Here is a 19637-nt window from a genome sequence, read left to right as displayed (position 1 = left end):
ATGCTGTAATAAAGAAATCTGTTGATTGAAAACAGTTTGTATATTTTGGAAATGATAGGGAATGTAATTGGTAAGAAAGAAAAGGATAGGGCTTCATAAATAATGGGAAGTAGAACATATTTTTTACTGATAATACTAACTTGATTTAATAACATTTTGGTGTTGGATTTTTGTATGCCAGAAGATAAGAAAGGTGGGTCCTTTCTTGTTATTCTTAATAAATGTCATGATTCCTGGAGTGACCTTTTTTATTTATTTTTTTCATGGAGAACAGCTGTAACAGGTTGAATCTGTGGCAGCAGTGGGTGATGGGCTCTGGTTCTTTAAGAACTCTCACAGGATATCTTTCTTTTTTCCATTTATTTTAAGATGTAATTTATTTTAAATTACAAGTGCTAGATGAATGTATTTTTGTGGCAAAAGATCCCAACAGTAGAAAAGTATACGGAGTGAAGCATAATGGTCCCCTATCCTTTGCCCCACCTCAACTCCCCTCCCTGAGGTTACCACACCGGTTTCAAGGGCATCTAGCATCTTTGTACATAGATACCTGGATAGAGATTCATATGCAGATCATTTGAGGGGCAGTCATATTAAGAAACTGAATTTTGCTGTTTATGTCATTATCAAGCTATTTTCTGCACAGATACAAATATATGTACAAAGTCACAGCCTGGAGGGCTGATATTCGCAGCTCTGCACTAGAAACGTGATGTCAATATAAACAACAGCAGCCGTGTCTTGGGTGGTTAGAGGGGACCCACTTCACCAGGCTCCATCCCAGGTCACCAGCATCCCTCTTGGGGCTCCCTCACACAAGTGGCTGGTATCCAGCTTCTCTCTCTGTGAGGAATAAAACCTTCAACAACTTGAACTTCAACCTCAACTATTTACCCATAGCACTACATTTACCTGTCTCCTGTTAATATTTATGTTTTCTCCTATTGTTTTTAGTTCCTTTCACTATTAATTTAAAATCAAGTATTTGGTCGAAGAAATATCCATTGTGTTGATAAGTTCTTTTGGCTGGGGACTGCATTTTTCCTCTACAAGCATTGAACAATGTAGTGCTTTCAATTCTAAGTTCACTGAACTTCCTCTTCTATTCACTGTTGTTAAACATGTAGCGAACATCTCTCTGCCAAGCCGTCTGTTCAAAGACACAGATAAGGTAGCCTCTTTATTCTCTAAGAATCCGTAATCTAATGGTGGGAGGAAACCTGCATAGAACGGGGGTTCTCAATTCTGCTGAGGTGGCCAAACGATTTCTATCCACTTACAGCCTAGTGTGCTAAAGATGAAGAGAGGAAGACTGGAACGATGTGAAGTCAAGGGTGAGAAAACAGCTGTGTGCCTACCACCCCCACCCCCACCCCCAAAGCTCTCACGACAGAGTTTATCCTGCAGGGAAGAGGTGAACCAGAATGCTATGAGTATGCTCCCCCTATGTAATGTATCCTGTTGAACATATGAAAAAGATGAAATCTTAAGTGGAGAAGGATGAGAAACAGTAGTTTAAAAATACATGTATGGTATCTTCAATCCAGGCCTTTTTTTCAAGAATCTTTTAAAAGACCATTTTGAGATGTTTCATTTTGTTAAAACTATTTTTAGTTAAAGCCACTTAACTGGGCAAACAGAAACTTGATGGTGTTACACTGTGGGGAAAGTGGACCAGCCTGTAATGGCCCCTCTCTCAAACCCTTGCCCATGAAACAGGATCAGACAGACAAAGGCAAGAGAAGAGATCCCTTGACATTCCAGCCACTCGTGCAGCATCTGAGACTCAGACCAAGCAAAATGCAGCCTCTATCCACCCAAACAGTAAATATGAAGGTCTTTGTTTTAGATTTTTGTAAATACAAATAGAAGTACCCTTACCACAGCTAATAGAACACCCGCATTTTGGGTGCCATAGGCATGCAAATTCACATATGCATTGGCTAGCCCAAGAGGTTTGTGACCATTGGTAGCCATCCTGTGACTTCAACACATGCCTTTTCTGGTCTTCAGAGCTCAGTGTTGTGCCCTTTCCACTGTGTGATGCCCCACAGTTGGGAGGAGGGTGTTGGTCTGCTCTGAACCCTCTACAGCTAGGTATACCTTGTAATGCACAGGTCACTTAGACTGTCATGCTTGTGAGCCTCAAGGAAGTAAAACTAGGGTACCCATCTTTTACCTGCTGCTCATCAAAACTTTGAAAGAGGTTTGAATTGATGTGCAAAATGCTCTCCTACCAGAGTATATTCATATTGGTGGTTTTATGTCCAGTGAAATGCAACAGTGGTGACATGTTCGCTGTAGGATGTTCACCCCACCTTAGTGTTACCATCAGGAACCATACTGGACCCAAAGGGAAGTTTGTTATGAGAGTCCAGAGACTCTCAGACCCAAGGCCCAAAAGATCTGGTCCAGAGCCTAGGTGGCCACCTTCTGGTCCCCACCTCCCATCTCATTTCCTCTCTTGCATGTCAGCTTGGTCCCTTTCTCTCTTGAGTTAGAGTGACTTTCTGTTAGTCTTTCCCGAAAAGCCAAAGAATCTATGAAAACAAGTAGGCTTCCAGGATTAGTATCACTTCCTTGAAAAAACACAGCTTATCTGTTGACAGCTGGCATAGTTGACAAGATTCTTGGTTCCTAGTCCTTTTTCCTTCCACCATCCACTTGTGGCTTGGATATTCGAGAAGGGACCCTAGACAAAGAAACTTGGACTTGGCCTGAGGAAGATACAGATGAGGTCTGCTCATGGATCTGGTGGAGTCTTTAATCATAACAAGAAACTTTTTCCGAGTTTTGTACCTGGTTCCAGGCCTTCTGAGTTGACCCTGCTGGCCTCAGGCTGTGTGCACTCTCATATGCCCTTCAGTGTCCTATCTTGGCTTTTGTCCCAAAACATCTGGAAGGTCTTACCTTTCCCTGGAGTTCTATGAAGAATGTAGAACCTGTGGTAACTTGCTCCATCTCCAGCCTCTTCCATTTACCCGAAATATGTTTATCCACCAAATCGAAAGGCAAGCTCTCCCCTCTAGTTATTCTGAACTGGCTTCTCCATGATCTTACAGTCAGGAGTCCTCCCTTGGGGCTACCATCTTTCTTTGGGGACCACATGCATTGTATTAACTTCTGTCACTGACCCAAAGCAAACTTACATGTCCAGTTTTCCTAAACAGACCCACCTGCCCCCCAATAAGTTAGTGTTTCCTCTTCTTCGAGATACCTCTAGTTCTTAGCCCATTTCAGAGCAGAGACATGAATTCAGGGTTTGAATTATTTTTTCTAGCCCCAGATTCTCTTGAGTAGCTCACTGTTCATCTCATTCAGGTTTTCTTTTTTCCCATTAAATCCCTACCCACCCAGGAAAGTGAGGATTTCTTTTTTTTTTTCTTTTTTTTAAGGAAAATCACCACTTAACAATTGAATGACAGGAGAAATTCTCACCCCACAGAGGAGTCTTAATATTTGTTGGGCATGTGTGAAGAGTGAGTCTTAACAGAGGTTAAGGTTATCCTTTGTGAGTGCACTTAGGGCAGTGGTTCCAAACCATGTATGATTTTTGCCTTCCAGGGGATATTTGGCAAAATCTGGAGACATGTTTGATTGTCCTAACTCTGAGGAAGGGTGCTAAGGGCATCTAGTGGCTAGAGGTCATGGATGCTGTTGAACATCTACAATAGACACAGGATGGCCCCTATGGCAAAGAACTATCAGCCTACAATTTCAGTAGGTTAAGAAACCCTAACTGAGGGCTAGTGAAACTCTAGATAGTATTTTGTCAAGTCAGAGGCCACTAGGAGAAGGAAACACAATGATGATTTTCTGGGCATGATGACAGCAGCCTCGGTGTTTTGGGTCAGTGATTTTATAGAAAGACAACTGTGTTGTCTTGCTATGGAACAGTGGTTTTTAGATTTGGGGTCTGGGGACTCCTTTACATGCTTAAAAAGTATTGGGGTTCCTAAATTCACTTTAGAATAACAATAATAAACTTATTACATGTCAACACAGAAACCTATGTTATAAAAATAATTGACCCCCCCCCCCAAAGAAAAAACAAAAAATTGTGAGAAGAGCCACGTTTTAAATGTTGGAAAATCTATTTAGTATCTGGCTTAATAGAAAACAGCTGATTTCAAATACCTGTTTCTACATTTGGTCTGTGGGAACATCACACATCATGTAGCCACTGGAAACCCCACTCTAGGCTCAGAGTAAGAGTTAAACAGACAAATAAGGTCTGAATATAACTTCAAAAAAATCTGACCTCAAGGACCCCTGAAAGGGTCCCCACACCTGCTGCCCACAGAAGTCCCTGGCCCATACTTTAAAGAACAGTTGCTCTAGACAAAGGTTCTATGAACCTGAATGGGAAAAAAGTGACATCTTTATTTTCACTAACCTCTAACTAGAATTAGCCCTCCCTTCAATTATGCATAGAGGCCTCAAACAGTGGTATTAGTAGAATCTATGATTTTGTCACCAGTAGAAGTCAAGAATATTTTTGGATGACATTACAGTTGCTGCGCTTACCTAAAATATAATTTTTACTCATCATTGCTTTGAGATTACAGTCATTATCATACTAGATCTTGTTGTTGAATGCTTTAATAAGAAAGTATATATACTACTTACCATAAATATGTTCTTTAAATATTTTAAGAAATGTATCTCAGTGTAATTGCATTCCTTTGTAATCCTATGTATTTTATTTAACCTATTTGAAAAAATTCTGAGGAGGGGTCCATGGGCTTTATTTAGTAGACTGCCAGAGAGGACATTGGTACAAAAGTCTTTAGGAAGCCTTGCCCTAGACAGTGACAGCCAAAAAAGCATCACTAGGCTATTTGGGGGAAGTGATCTGGTCCAAAAGCAAGCTGAAATCAGGACATGTTCCAAGAAAGCAAGTTCTGGCACCACTGTTGTCAGCTTCTGTATGTATCACCACCACTCCAGGTCCTCCTGGAAACAAGGTTCAACAGTTGTCAAGAAAAAGGTCCTGAATTTGAGAAACTTTACAAAAGTTTCCTTTAAAAGTTTCCATAATTCACATAATCATCTTATTAAGCCTTCTTAGCAAAACTCGGCCACCCCAAGAGTTCTAGATAGCTAAGGTTTTCCTGCCACTGTGACACATGAATAAAGTTTCCCAAAATTCTTGGACAGGCACAGAAAGGGGCAAAAATGATTGCTTCTGAGAAGGGGCATGGGATGAATGGGAGCCTTTTTATTGGTTGATTGGTTCTTGAATTTTATCTGTTAAAAATGCACGTAATTTCTCATATCAGAAATTCAGTTTGGCTGCTTACCAAAAGCAGTCCCTTTTCCCATAGCATTCCCCTTCCCCAGACCTCAAAAGCAACCACTTGTAAGTTCTGCTGCTGCTTGCTTCTTATCTCTGAACAACTTCTGCAGAGTGCAGTATCTGATCACCTCCTACAATGGACAGCTCCCACCACCACTACACGTGTGCCATCTCCCACCCCTTCTCCCCATGCTCATATGGCAGTTATCACGGTTCTGACAGGTCAGCAGTTAGTATTTATACATACCAGCCCTTGCCCTGGTTATCTAAACCTGCTCTTAATCCAGTTCAGCCATACCCAGTATTCTGAGCTGATGGCTGTCATGGTCTGATTCATAGGCGTTATCCTAGGACTCTCCCCTTATCCTCATCTGGGCATTGTCTTCACATAGCACTTATATTAGGATGCTTGTGTCCTGGATTCTATTAACTGTTTCTCTTTTGGGGAGAGGTAGAGGATCTCTTCCAGTAGTTTTATGGCAGGTGAAGCTTTGAGACGTTGCTTGTCTTAAAATGTTCTTAATCCACCCCATACCAAATCAGTAGTTATAGGGTTTTAGGGTGGTTTCACTTTCCTTCACAATTTTGGAAACATTGTTCTACTGTCTTTTTGGAAAACCTTTCAGATTCCTAATCCTTTTTATATATGACCTTCTCTGGTTCCTCTTTAGAAACTCATAGCATCTGCCATGCACCTAGTCATGGCCACATTCACGATGACATGTCTTGGTCTTGGGCAGTTTTCATTCCTGCTGCCAGGAACTTTCTGTCTATAAAGGCAAACCCTCCAGGTCTGGGAAATTTTCATTGTAATTTTTTTCTTCCTATTATGCTTTCAGTTTCTAAGAACTTTTTCTTGTTCCCCAAGTGTCCTTGTTCCATGAATGAAATGTCAGTAACTTTTGAGTGTTTTTTTTTTTTTTCTCTCACGGGTTGGCCTATTCCCCAGAAAAGTCTTTTCCAGTCTCCTAATTTGTGTGTGTGAGGTGGGGGATAAGACTGGCTGCCAGCATCTGGGAGGAAAGAGAACTCAGGGTCTCAGCATCCAGTATCAGCTCAGCGTGCCCCTCATTTCAGAGACCTTCATCAGAGAATAAGCCTTCTGTCAGCACGAAGGTAGGAATCGGGGGTTTGCTTCTCAAAAATACCTCAACCAGTTTTCTAAGGGCACCCTGAACCTGTTCTTCTAGAGATATCTTGGGGCACCAGTTCAAGAGCGCTTGGAAGTTCTGATGGCTCCCAAGAGAGCTCTCCCCACTGTCCATTTAGAATCCACTGCCTGTGATCTGTTAAGTAAATTACATCTTATCCTTCTGATTTCTAGCTTTTGCTTTTGGCACCTTCACTCCTGTTTTCCTCTTTTTTGGAGTTGATTATCCCTTAAAAAAATCTTGTGCCATCATTTTAATGGAGATTTAGGAGTTTACAGAGCCACATATGCATTTTTAGTACTCCACCTTTAACCAGAAATTTGGGAGTTTTCGTTATAGGCTTGTTTGTGCAATTTGAATTTTGTCCACATTTATGTTCTAAGAATTCAAAATATATATATTTGGGAAATTCCCTGGCTGTCCAGTGGTTAGGACCCCATGCTCTCACTGCTGTGGCCCTGGTTGGGAAACCAAGATCGCATAAGGCACACAGCATAGCCAAAACATATATATATACACACACACACACACATGCATACACCACACACACATGGGCTTCCCTGGTTGCTCAATGGTAAAGAATCTGCCTGCCAGTGTAAGAGATGTGGATTCAATCCCTGGGTTGGGAAGATCCCCTGGAGGAGGAAATGGCAACCCACTCCAATATTCTTGCCTGGGAAATCCCATGGACAGAGGAACCTGGTGGGCTACAGCCCATGGGATCACAACAATTCTTTCTGGGTCCCCCCTCTTTTGATTAAATTCTAAATGAGACCCATAATTCAAACTATAGAATAGTACTAACTATGCAAGTCATACTAATTGTTAACATTTGTTGACCGCCAGATACTATGGTAAGCTTGTTCTGTGTTTTAACTTACTTAATTCCCACAACAGCCTTAGGGACATAGCCCTATGTTACAGATGAGAAGATGGAAGTTCAGAGAAATTAAGAAACGTGGTTAAGGTAACACAGCAAGTTGATAGTAGAGTCAGGATTTCAACCCAAACAATCTAACTCTAAAGCACATTTTAAACTTAATTACTATGTACACAATACTAATGGTTTATAAATCATGTGAATAACTAAAAGTACTGTCCCCAACTTTGTTGCAGATGTTCCGAAACTTTCTTAATAACTTCACCAACTTGCAGCTCTTTTTTCCATATAAAACTTGCCAAAATGTTGCTAGGCTAAGGGGAAATTTTTTCACTGTTTACCTCAAATAAAATATCATTAGCAGAAAACTGGTTTGTATTAAGATAATTGCTTAAAACTTGATTTTCATTGCATGAAAAGGATGTAAATTGGCCACTTACCCTAAAATAGTACTAGAGACTGCAAGTGATAAAACATGTCAATATTCTTCTTTTTCTCCTTATTAATAATTGAGGAATACTTTAAAAATCATAAAAGACTATATAAGAGCTTTAGAAGAATTTATATTTTCTTTACTAGGCAGTCATTCATTTTTATCAGACTGACTTCAGTGTTAAACTGTTTTTTCCTCAGGTTAAAGTTTGACTGACCTATTCTGTTACTGACTGAGTCATACCAGGTCACTGAAACCTAAAATAAGTATGTTCTAAGCATTGGGTAACCATTATAACCTATTCAGAGCCAAGATCCACTCAAGACACACTGACTTCTCTTCTATGTCACCACTGAGATGTCCAGCACGTGCATCAGTAATGTCCCCATGTTCTCATTAACTCTCCAAGAAGGGAAGGATGCCAGGAAAATTGCAGAAGTAAATTCAATGGAATTGCTGTGGTCCAGAGTTATGGCTCTTGTTCTATTTGTCAGCCTGTATGTTGCTAACATTTTTTTCTTCAGTAACATATTTTGTTACAAAGAGATAAGAAAGCCTTCCTCAGTGATCAATGCAAAGAAATAGAGGAAAACAACAGAATGGGAAAGACTAGAGATCTCTTCAAGAAAATTAGAGATACCAAGGGGACAGTTCATGCAAAGATGGGCTCAATAAAGGACATAAATGGTATGGACCTAACAGAAGCAGAAGATATTAAGAAGAGGTGGCAAGAATACACAGAAGAACTGTACAAAAAAGATCTTCACAACCCAGATAATCACGATGGTGTGATCACTCACCTAGAGCCAGACATCCTGGAATGTGAAGTCAAGTGGGCCTTAGAAAGCATCACTATGAACAAAGCTAGTGGAGGTGATGGAATTCCAGTTGAGTTATTTCAAATCCTGAAAGATGATGCTGTGAAAGTGCTGCATTCAATATGCCAGCAAATTTGGAAAACTCAGCAGTGGCCACAGGACTGGAAAAAGTCAGTTTTCATTCCAATCCCAAAGAAAGGCAATGCCAAAGAATGCTCAAGCTACCGCACAATTGCATTCATCTCACATGCTAGTAAAGTAATGCTCAAAATTCTCCAAGCCAGGCTTCAGCAATACGTGAACCGTGAACTTCATGATGTTCAAGCTGGTTTTAGAAAAGGCAGAGGAACCAGAGATCAAATTGCCAACATCTGCTGGATCATGGAGAAAGCAAGAGAGTTCCAGAAAAACATCTATTTCTGCTTTATTGACTATGCCAAAGCCTTTGACTATGTGGATCACAATAAACTGTGGAAAATTCTGAAAGAGATGGGAATACCAGACCACCTGACCTGCCTCTTGAGAAATCTGTATGCAGGTCAGGAAGCAACAGTTAAAACTGGACATGGAACAACAGACTGGTTACAAATGGGAAAAGGAGTACATCAAGGCTGTATATTTTGACCCTGCTTATTTAACTTATATGCAGAGTACATCATGAAAAACGCTGGACTGGAAGAAACACAAGCTGGAATCAAGATTGCTGGGAGAAATATCAATAACCTCAGATATGCAGATGACACCACCCTTATGGCAGAAAGTAAAGAGGAACTAAAAAGCCTCCTGATGAAAGTGAAAGAGGAGAGTGAAAAAGTTGGCTTCAAGCTCAACATTCAGAAAATGAAGATCATGGCATCTGGTCCCATCACTTCATGGGAAATAGATGGGGAAACAGTGTAAACAGTGTCAGACTTTATTTTTTTGGGCTCCAAAATCACTGCAGATGGTGACTGCAGCCATGAAATTAAAAGACACTTACTCCTTGGAAGGAAAGTTATGACCAACCTAGATAGCATATTCAAAAGCAGAGACATTACTTTGCCAATAAAGGTCCATCTAGTCAAGGCTATGGTTTTTCCAGTGGTCATGTATGGATGTGAGAGTTGGACTGGGAAGAAGGCTGAGCACCGAAGAATTGATGTTTTTGAACTGTGGTGTTGGAGAAGACTCTTGAGAGTCCCTTGGACTGCAAGGAGATCCAACCAGTCCATTGTGAAGGAGATCAGCCCTGGGATTTCTTTGGAGGGAATGATGCTGAAGCTGAAACTCCAGTACTTTGGCCACTTCATGTGAAGAGTTGACTCATTTGAAAAGACTCTGATGCTGGGAGGGATTAGGGGCAGGAGGAGAAGGGGACGACAGAGGATGAGATGGCTGGATGGCATCACTGACTCGATGGACATGAGTCTGACTGAACTCTGGGAGTTGGTGATGGACAGGGAGGCCTGACGTGCTGTGATTCATGGGGTCGCAAAGAGTCGGACACGACTGAGCGACTGAACTGAACTGAACATATTTTGTGATCTGACTTAGCCCACGGTTCATCTGAATCCAGGCATTACATTTATAATAGAGCTTTTGCTGTCCAGTTTTCCTCCATCCTGAGTTATTTCAGAAGGTGGGTGTTCTGCACCTAAAGGAAACATGAAAAATAAAAAATGGAAACACCTGAAGAATGCTTTCACTCACATTAATCTACTGCTGTTAACGATAGGGCTCAGCTCTGCACGTGGCCTCAGAGCAGGAATTAAGAGTCAGACTGAGTGATGCTGCCTCGGTGTTCAAGTGGAAAGGCTACGTTGGCAAGGATAGTAAAATTTACTGATTTCAATTACAAGGGGAGTTTTGCCCCTTGAGTTTGAGTTGGGGTTGTGACGTACAAATCACTAATACCCATGCATTGTGGAAGAGATTTGGACCCTGTATTTTCCCATATCTCCCCTTATTGGATGGTAATTTACCTTTAGGGATTTGGGTTTCTTGATGTATGCATTAATAAGGAGGTGGAAAGAGAGAGTCACTAATTAAAATCATTTTATGATAAGTGTCTATGCCTTTTCAACTATATGCTTCTCTTTGTAGAACTCTCAGGAAAATAATTCAGGTGAAGACTATGCATTTTGATGTTAACAGATTCCACTCTTATAGACAAACAACCAGGTAACAACATGAAATGCGACAGTGATGGTTTTCGAAATGAAATAATGTTTGATGTAACCTCGAGTTTCTCTCTGAACTTTGGCCATATTGTTAGAAAAGCTAGGAGGAGGGGAGCCACTCTGTCAAGCACAGAATTACACATGGGGGAAAAATTAATCTAAATACTAAGGGAGAAGCCTGTGTTCTCTTGCATGATATTTAGCAGCAAGAGCAAGCAGAGGGCTGTTTCTTTCTTTGTGTAATGTGCAGTAGTTACAATAAACACAAGATTTCCAAATCTCAGAGGACTCTCTTGACAGTTGCTTGATAACAGCTTTTTTCATTCCATAGTTTTGACAGTTTGTGTGTGTTGCCATATCTAGTGTAAACTAAAACATCACTGTCATTCTGTTTTTCTTTTGTATGTGGCTTCTTTTTTTTTCATCTTTAGGATAATGAAAAAGATGGGCTTTTCACTTGTAGACTAGAGTAAGGCAAGTTGTGTATGGAGATTAGTGTGTGTTTATGAGTTTTGAAAGATTCAAGATGACAGCAGAACACTGCTTTAAATAATTTTTTTCTCCATATTGCTGCAGTAAAAGTATAAGAGGGATGTTTAAGTTTTCTGTTAATCTTTTGATAAATAGCAAATCTCAGGCATCTGTGTGGGTACCTATATTATTTATCTGTGGTGAATGAATACAATAAACATCTCTAGCGCTCCTGGCTATGCAGCTGTTGAGAAATGGAAAGCATTCTGTTCCTTGTCTCAGAGGGCTTTGCTCCATCTTGATATTTTCAGTCCCCGTGTATGCTTCCCATCACCTGGTGGATCCCCCATCCCACCCACTTACTGCCAAATTCATAGCTAGATGAAGTCATCCGTCTGTTTGAGAAACAGCAGGGTTTCGTTGTTGTTGTTTGTTTATCTGGTCTTTGTTTTTCTGGAGGAACTCTAGAAGCTAAATTGCATTGACACTGTTTGCGAGGCTGCAGGGGAGACAGGGGTCCGGGAACACATGTCAGGGTCATAGCTGTCTTTACTCATCAGTTGCAAACTCACAGATTCTTCAGATTCAGAGAGGGTCCCATACCTGGGAGACCTTCCCCCCTTCAGCCCTGATACCCATTTATGTGTGGAAATCTCAGTGAGGTTATTTTGCCATCAAACCAAATTTTGCTGTAGTGTAGCAAAGCTCCCGATGCCGTCATCTGGCATGTTACAGACAAATTCCAATTACTTTTCTACTTCTAGCTATTGTTAAACACTACAAGCTAGCTGACAGTAAAATTATAAATACAGGTGTTGTCACACTACACTATAATCAGAATTTTAATTTGAATTTTCATTTGTAAAGCCTTTTTTTCCCACATGAAAATGGGAATAGAATTAGTTTTATTGACAGTAAAAAGACATTTTGAAAGCTTCCTAAATCATTACCTGTATTTAGCAGGAGGAAAAATTGTATATGTCCATGTAAAAAGAAGAGTTTTATTATCACATATTTACTCATTATATTTTGTGGTAAATAAAACGGGGAAGACATGTTTGACAAATGATTGACGGAACTCACTAGGTTTTTGCTTCATCAGAACAATAGACAGACATAAATATATATTTTGCTTTTGTTTTCTTCTGCTATTACTAATGCAGACCTGTAGACAAAATCTTCTTCCAACAAATTAAGTACAGCCTGTTGGGAGTCTGCATGCCATGCTCAACTTTTTATTTGGCAATTTTCTCTTCTTCCCCAGATTCATCATCTGTGGTGCTCTTTTTTTCCCCCTTCGTGTGGTGGTTGGAGTGGGTTCCCCCTTCTCAAGTCCCTTTTTTTCCCCTCAAGGCATTTAGTGTCGTGTCTGCCAGATTTCAGTGATGAGCAGCGAATTGCTTTTAAAGTGGGCATTATGCCAGTTCAGCAGCACAATGGAAAACCAATCTTCCACCATTCTACTTTTGATGCTGTTATTGTAGCATTTTAGATAACTGCTGCCACAAAAAAAAAAAAAAAAGAAAAAAAAAAGATGTGCTCAATTGCTACCAGTTAGTCAAGTTAAATCCAGAGTAGCATTAAAATTACTCTGAAAACTGTTTGTCAGAGGTCATGTGCCGTCTGTGGCTGCCACACATAGGATAGATGTTCTGTTCTGGTGGTTTTTTTTCCCTTTATTATTACTGTGACTGACCACCTCTCTAAATAGCCCTCCACTGCCTGTTTACTTATTGTCTTCACCTCCCTGTTGAAAAAAGGTGTCAAACAGAAATGTTGAAAAGTTTCTTTAAAGTGCTGGAAATAGCAGGAGAGTGAGTTGTTCGGGGTGCTAGAGTTTGTACAGTGTGAAAGCAAAAAAAAAAAAAGTGGGGGGAGAGCAAGAACATAATTCTCTGGTTTCTATAGCAAGATTACTGTTTTCTTCTTTTTATCTTCACTTTTCAACCACTGGGTTCACTGTTCTACGTTTTTCTTAATAGCACAAATGGAATTTATCCTCTCTCCATCTCGAGTCCCTCCCCGCTTCCACTGGGTTTGCTTGTGAATGAAAAGGACTCCTACTATGACTACAGGACAGATGGCAGCTGTATGTGTTGTATTTGATGTATTTTGGAGTGAACCATATTTTTAAATTCAGGGCCAGTGGATGGGCTATTTTGAGGGTGGCAGTAACACTATACTTCAAGCCTGCTGCCTTTCCACAGAATTTATTTAGACTTCTAAAATTACATAAATAGCCTATAATCTGTGCTCAAAATAATCGAGTTGTGATCTATTAGATGTATTATAATAATAATAAAAGTAACTCAGGTTTCTGAACTGCCTTCTAAAGAAAGTATGTTTATTTATCTTTATACTATTTCTAATGGATTTTTCTATGTTAACCATACCTATTATATAAAGGCAGGCATTAAAAAAAAATTTTGAGGTAACATTGGCTTATAACATTATTTAAGTTTCGTGTATACAACATATATTTCTACTTCTGTATGTATTACAGTGTGCTCACAACCAAAAATTCAGTTTCTATCCCTCACCATACAGTTGACCACCTTTACCAATTTCACCCTCATCTCCCCCACCCTGCCCTGATTTCCCCTCTATTAACCACTACTCTGGTCTCTGTATCATGTGTTTGGTGGGTTAGGTTGGGTTTGTTCATTTACTTATTTTGTTTGTTTTTTTGTATTCCACATAAGAGTAAAATCATATGGTATTTCTCTTTCTCCATCTGACTTACTTCACTTAGCATAATACCCTCAAGATCCATCCATGTTGTTGTTGCAAATGGCAAGATTTTGCCCTTGTATGGCCAAGTAATATTCCATTGTATATATACACCATATCTCCTTTATCCATTCAGCCGTTGATGGACACTTGCGTTGTTTCCATGTCTTTCTTGGCTCTTGTAAATAATGCTATAATGTACATAGGGGTGCATATATCTTTTTGTATACTTTTCATATTCTTTGGGTAAATAGAAGTGAGATAGCTGGATCATTTTGAGGAATTTCCATACTGTCTTCCATGTTGACTAAGGCAGACAAATTTGTCTGCTTTGTTCATTTCTGTATCCCCAGAACAGTTATCTGGCACATAGTAAGTACTCAGTGAATATTTCTTGAATGATTTAGTCTTTTATTCCTTCCTTCACTGCTATCCCATCCCAAATTATACTTGAAACCAGTGGGTACTCAATATTTGTTGAATAAACGAGTAGAGAAGCCCAAACTTGAGTCATTCGCCAGTACAAGATATGATCATTCCGTTGTAGAGATGAAGATAGACAAATTATCCACCAGTCAATAGTCTCTGAGTTCTCAGCTTTATGTTAGTTTAGAGTTCTTTCCAGAAACCATGGTTTTCTGGGCTTGTATTCAAGTATGTTTCAGATCCATATTTTCTTCAGTTTCTAGTTTAACATTTAATGTTGGCTCAAGTATTCAAGAAAAGGCCCTGATGGTGATGTAGTCTGTATTCACCACCAGCCCATCCGCTAGTGCCATCTAAATGAAACGAGTGCATGGTCTTTGGTGTGAGTTATCCTGTCTTAACATGGGAAGGAGGCTGCCCTCCATAATGGGATGTATCCATGATAGCAGTTACACCTCCCTCAGCACAATTTATCCCCTCCAGTATTCTTGCCTGGAGATTCCATGGACAGAGGAGCCTGGTAGGCTGCAGTCCATGGGGTTGCAAAGAGTTGGACACGACTGAGTGACTAACGCTTTCCACTTTTTCGGCACCATTTGCCTTTTGTGGGGAATTGTGGTTTAGGTATTGTCATTCCCTCACGTCCTCCACTAGCAGCCTCCCTGGAACTTCCTGCTTCTATCTGTGAAGTGAAGGAAATGAGGGCCTAGAGGCTGCTTAACAAGGTCAGAGGCTTTAGAGAATTCAGTGCCTTAATCAAGAACTGTACTATGAAAGAGGCACGCCGCTCTTCCTTTTAATCATCAAGTTGTAAATGTGACACAGCATTAAATGGATAGCAACAATTTGCAAATCAATAAGATGCATTTTGTAATTAGCTTTGGACTATGCATTAAAAAGTATACATTGAGGATTATGTTAGTAAAACTGCAGAGCCGTGTAGGGATTCTTTGTTGGCAGCTAAAAATGTACATATTAAACATAGAGAAATGGAGATGATGAGTGTCTCTAGCTATTAACAGAGCCTCTCAAAAGAATGCCTTGATAGAAGCCTCTCTTTTATATATATATATATATTTGTGCCTGGTCTTAGTTGCGGCATGTGGGATCTAGTTCTCTGACCAGGGTTCAAACCCGGGCCCCCTGCATTGGGAGCACAGAGTCTTCGCCACTAGACCACCAGGAAAGTCCCAAAGCCTCTTCTTCTAAGGAGCATATAAAAGGATTTTCCCAAGTTTTACCACAAAGGTTATGTGTTTATTTGAGAAGAATTTAGAAATGTGCAATATAACATTCTCTGTGTGTTCATTCCATCTTTTCTTCTCTACTCATTTGACCTTCATCCCAGAAGAACCACAGAACACCACTGAAATAAGAATTTGGATTTTTTGTGTGCTTAGTCAGTCATTCGTGTCCGACTCTGCAGCCCCATAGTACAGTCTATGTACTGTAGGTTCCTCTGTCCATGGGGATCCTCCAGGCAAGAATACTGGAGTGGGTTGCCATGCCCTCCTCCAGGGGATCTTCCCAACCCAGGGATCAAACCCAGGTCTCCTGCACTTGTAGGCGAATTCTTTACCATTGAGCCACCAGGGAAGCCCGTGGCTGATTCGTGTTGATGTATGGCAAAAACCATCACAATATTGTAAAGTAACTATCCTCCAATTAAAATAAATAATTAAAAAAAGAATTTGGATCTTTATTAGAGCAGATTGAAGCATCTATAAAGCGAACCATTTGGCCTTACATGCCCTAGCATCAGCATTGTACTGGGGGGTGGAGGGGAGGAAGATGAGCATCTTCATTCTAGCATCCTCCATCAACATGGGCTAAAATTCTAAAAGACTTTCAGTTGCTTAGTCCAAACATGGGATATCTTCTATAAGAGTGCTGGGGAGAACTTGTGCTTTTTTATATCTTTTGGCCATGCAGCACTATATGTGGGATCTTACTCCCCAATCAGGAGTTAAACCCACGTCCACTGCAGTGGAAATGCAGTCTTAACCACTGAACAGCCAGGGAATCCGTGCTCCCTACCCCCAAGAACTTGTGCATTTTTCAATCTCAGTCATGCAGACTGGGGAGTAGGAGAGAGTGAGGTACTCTTTGTGTTGTGGCCCTCCACAGAGTTTAGAGAAAAGAGCATGAGCAGAGGTGTGGCCTTGCAAAAAGCTTCTTGGTTCAGTTTTCTCATGGGTATCCTGTCTCTTCTGTTTAACTTACAAGCAGGGTTGTTGTTATACCTTTTAACATTATAGGGCAAAGGTTAGCCAACTATGGCCACTTGTTTCTGTCGATAAAGTTTTAGTGAAACACAGTTTAGTGAAACACGCCCATTTGCTTTTAAACTGTCCATGGCCACAAGTGGCCATAGTTGGCTAACCCTTGCCCTATAATATTGAAAGGTATAAAACATAAAATACCAAAGTTTTTGGACTGCTTCTAGTAATGAACCTCCCCCCATTTGGAAGTCAACCAGAATGGTCAGCTTGACCACCTTTGTGAGCAGGAAGCCTAAAGGGGCTCTGTCTTTCAAGAGAATGCCGCCTTCTGTAATTTTTAGGTCACCCTTCCCAAATTCTTGCTAAATTATCTAGGGAGAATTTACATTTCATTCAGCTTGTGTTTTATATTTATCAGTGACTTCACTTAGGCTACCTAATCTCACAAGAGCCTTTAGCTTTTCTCTAAGAAAGTGTTCTTTCCTTAAGACACTCAGTTTCCTTAGAGCCTTGATGTTAGTTTGTGGTAGAGAAGGGATGCCAGTATTAAAATTGGTAAGTAAGCAGGGACAATGCCATTAGTTCTCCAGGACAACCTTGGAGTCTTTCAGAGGGAAAAGAGTTTACAGAGAGGGACAGTGGCCAACTTGATGACAATTAGTTAAGGTTTTGAGATATGTGGTCAATTCTGATGAAACTGGTAGAGAATCCTATTAAAGAGTATCATTGTCATATCCTGGAATGGAATACAACCATGGCTTCAGGTTTCCAAGAGACAAAATCATATTAGCTTAATGGAAGAACTTATCCCAGAGAAAGGACAGCATATCAATTCATAGAATTTAAGAGGTAGAGGCTGCTAATCCTGATGCCCTGAAAACACTGGTATTTCAGACTTCGTGGTTGGTTCTTTGAGTAGCTAAATTGCTTTAATATTTAGATTGTATCTGATGAGTCAGAAATCCCAAACCATATCATTTTACATAAACATTAAATCCAGAGCAGCCAAAAAATCTATCTGGTACAGAATTTTTTTGTATATTTTCCCTTGCATAATGAGTTTGATGTCGTTTTAAAAATCTGCCTTTTAACTTGCTCTCTTTGCTTTTTCTCAGATTTCTGTAAGACCTTAGGTTTACCCTCATTCCTTAGGCACTCCATACTGAGTTAGTCAGTTCTTTGTAATACATACCCGAACAATTTGGCAAATAATATATTTATTTATATTTTCCTGTATTCTCACCATTTGTCCAGGGAAGTGCCCCTCTCTGATAGGCCATTTCTAAGATGGCACCCAGTGATCCCTGCATCTCTCTTGTGCAATAGCCTCTTCGTTTGCTCGACCAAGTAACAAAAGCAATGGGGTATCACTTCTGAGGTTAAGTTACAAAAGATTTTAACTTCTCTATTGAACATGCGCTCTCATTCTCTTGCTCACTCACTCTGAGGGAAACCAGCTGCCATGTTGTAAGTTGCCCTGTGGATAAGCCTGCATGATTAGAAACGGAGGCCTACATCCAACACCTTGAGAGAAATATATATGTACAGTCATTTATTATATTAATAATATTGTATTGCTAGAATACCTATTTGATTTGGATTAATCAAAAATTCTCACATTTTCCTCCATGAAGAATGTAATTCTCACCATCTTGGGGTATGACATCTGTAGATACACAAATTGGAAGGGAATGTTCAAAACCCATGAACAAACATGGAACCCAGGAAGGGTCGAGAGCCCTTGGAATAACTATAGCCACATGCATCCCTGGTGTGCAGAAGGGAAAGAGTGTTGAAGGAGACTTGCCTTATTGTTAGGATCGAGGCAGTCACAGCCTCTTTTCTGTCCTCTTCTAGAAAGTGACAGTGGCCCTGGGCCATGATCATAGCACAGCTGTTAGCTTCACATCCAACTCTGGCCCAATCATAGTTCAATACAGTTTACATGGATTAGAACTGTGCCTGACACAGTAGCATGGACTGGGAGAACAAGAGGCTGGGGAAAAGGGAAGAGAGCCAGAGGATTAAGGAGCAACCAAGGCAAGGCGTATCTGTGCTCTTTTGCTTTCATCCCTAAGAGGACAAGAGCTTAGCTGGTGACATAGCCTTGGGCCCAGACAGGGAATGTGGAAGCTGTTCTCTTGGGTGCTCCTTGTGCATATTTGCTACACCCTAAGGGCTTTTTTTCTTCCACCTGCAGAAAATGAGCATTCATACTGGACTGTAGCTTTCATTTCCCACCTATCTCGCGATCATTGTCAGTCACTAACATTTGTTGAGTGTATTAATAACTTGATCCCAGAAACTGCCTTAGTACACTGGCTCTTCAACCTACTCATTCATTAAAGTGAATAAAAATAAGCATGGGCTTGACATTCACAGGTAAGAGCTCAGAAATGAGTCCAGAATTTTCAATTCTGAAGTCAATACCAACTCCCAATCTACACCTATTGCATTTAATACATATACATTTTCTTTTCCTCCCCTGTCTGCCCTTCTCTCCCAAGAGTGTGCCAGCCCACACCCACACCCTATTAACTCTCCAGGTAAATGATTTCCAGGTCCTATGGGTAGTACATGTCACCAAATAGCACATTAATCGGTCTGAATTTTTTTATGCACCCAGGTTTAGAAACCATGTAAGTAGAGATTAAGATAATTAAACATCAAGATTAGAAATGGTATGTGAACAATAAAGATACTGTGTATCCTTCTTGGATATTGTTTCTGGCACAAGCCTTTGAAAGCCTGGAGTCTTCAGGGAGAGTGGTACCAGTAAAAAATGTTATTTCAATGCTATAAGGCTATGAAGTCATTGCAATCAGACATACTTGAAAATTTTTTTACTTCTGGTCCTCAGTGGGGGAGCAGGGGGTGTACACTTAGAAGAATCTGGGAATCTTTAAAACACAAATTCACACATTTCTCACCCTCCCTTTCCACACAAAGATCTATGAGAATGGAGTTAGGTGATGAACACTGGATGGATGTATTGAAAAATAGACTTCCCAGTTGGTTCTACTTTCCCACCTCTCAACCCAACTTTAC

The 19637-nt window shown here is 40.3% G+C and overlaps 1 protein-coding gene across 10 annotated transcripts in view; it reads left to right on the top strand.

The window, feature by feature from the left end:
- POLA1 (DNA polymerase alpha 1, catalytic subunit) overlaps nucleotides 1-19637 on the top strand; it is a 391031-nt gene that overhangs the window by 273034 nt on the left and 98360 nt on the right. The window contains exon 38 of one of the 10 annotated variants that reach the window (XM_055564232.1): nucleotides 1283-1334. The exons of 8 other annotated variants lie outside the window; for them this stretch is intronic. In XM_055564232.1, the coding sequence (XP_055420207.1) occupies nucleotides 1283-1287 (5 nt within the window). In that variant the 3' untranslated portion in view covers nucleotides 1288-1334. Of the gene's footprint in view, nucleotides 1-1282; nucleotides 1335-13193; nucleotides 13483-19637 lie in introns of those variants that run through there. One more of the 10 variants, XM_055564230.1, reaches the window with a different exon arrangement.

Source organism: Bubalus kerabau, chromosome X (assembly GCF_029407905.1).
Source record: "Bubalus kerabau isolate K-KA32 ecotype Philippines breed swamp buffalo chromosome X, PCC_UOA_SB_1v2, whole genome shotgun sequence".
Taxonomy (NCBI): Eukaryota; Metazoa; Chordata; class Mammalia; order Artiodactyla; family Bovidae; genus Bubalus; species Bubalus kerabau.
Note: the sequence above shows the minus strand (reverse complement) of the source record. Positions and strands in the feature narration are given on the sequence as shown.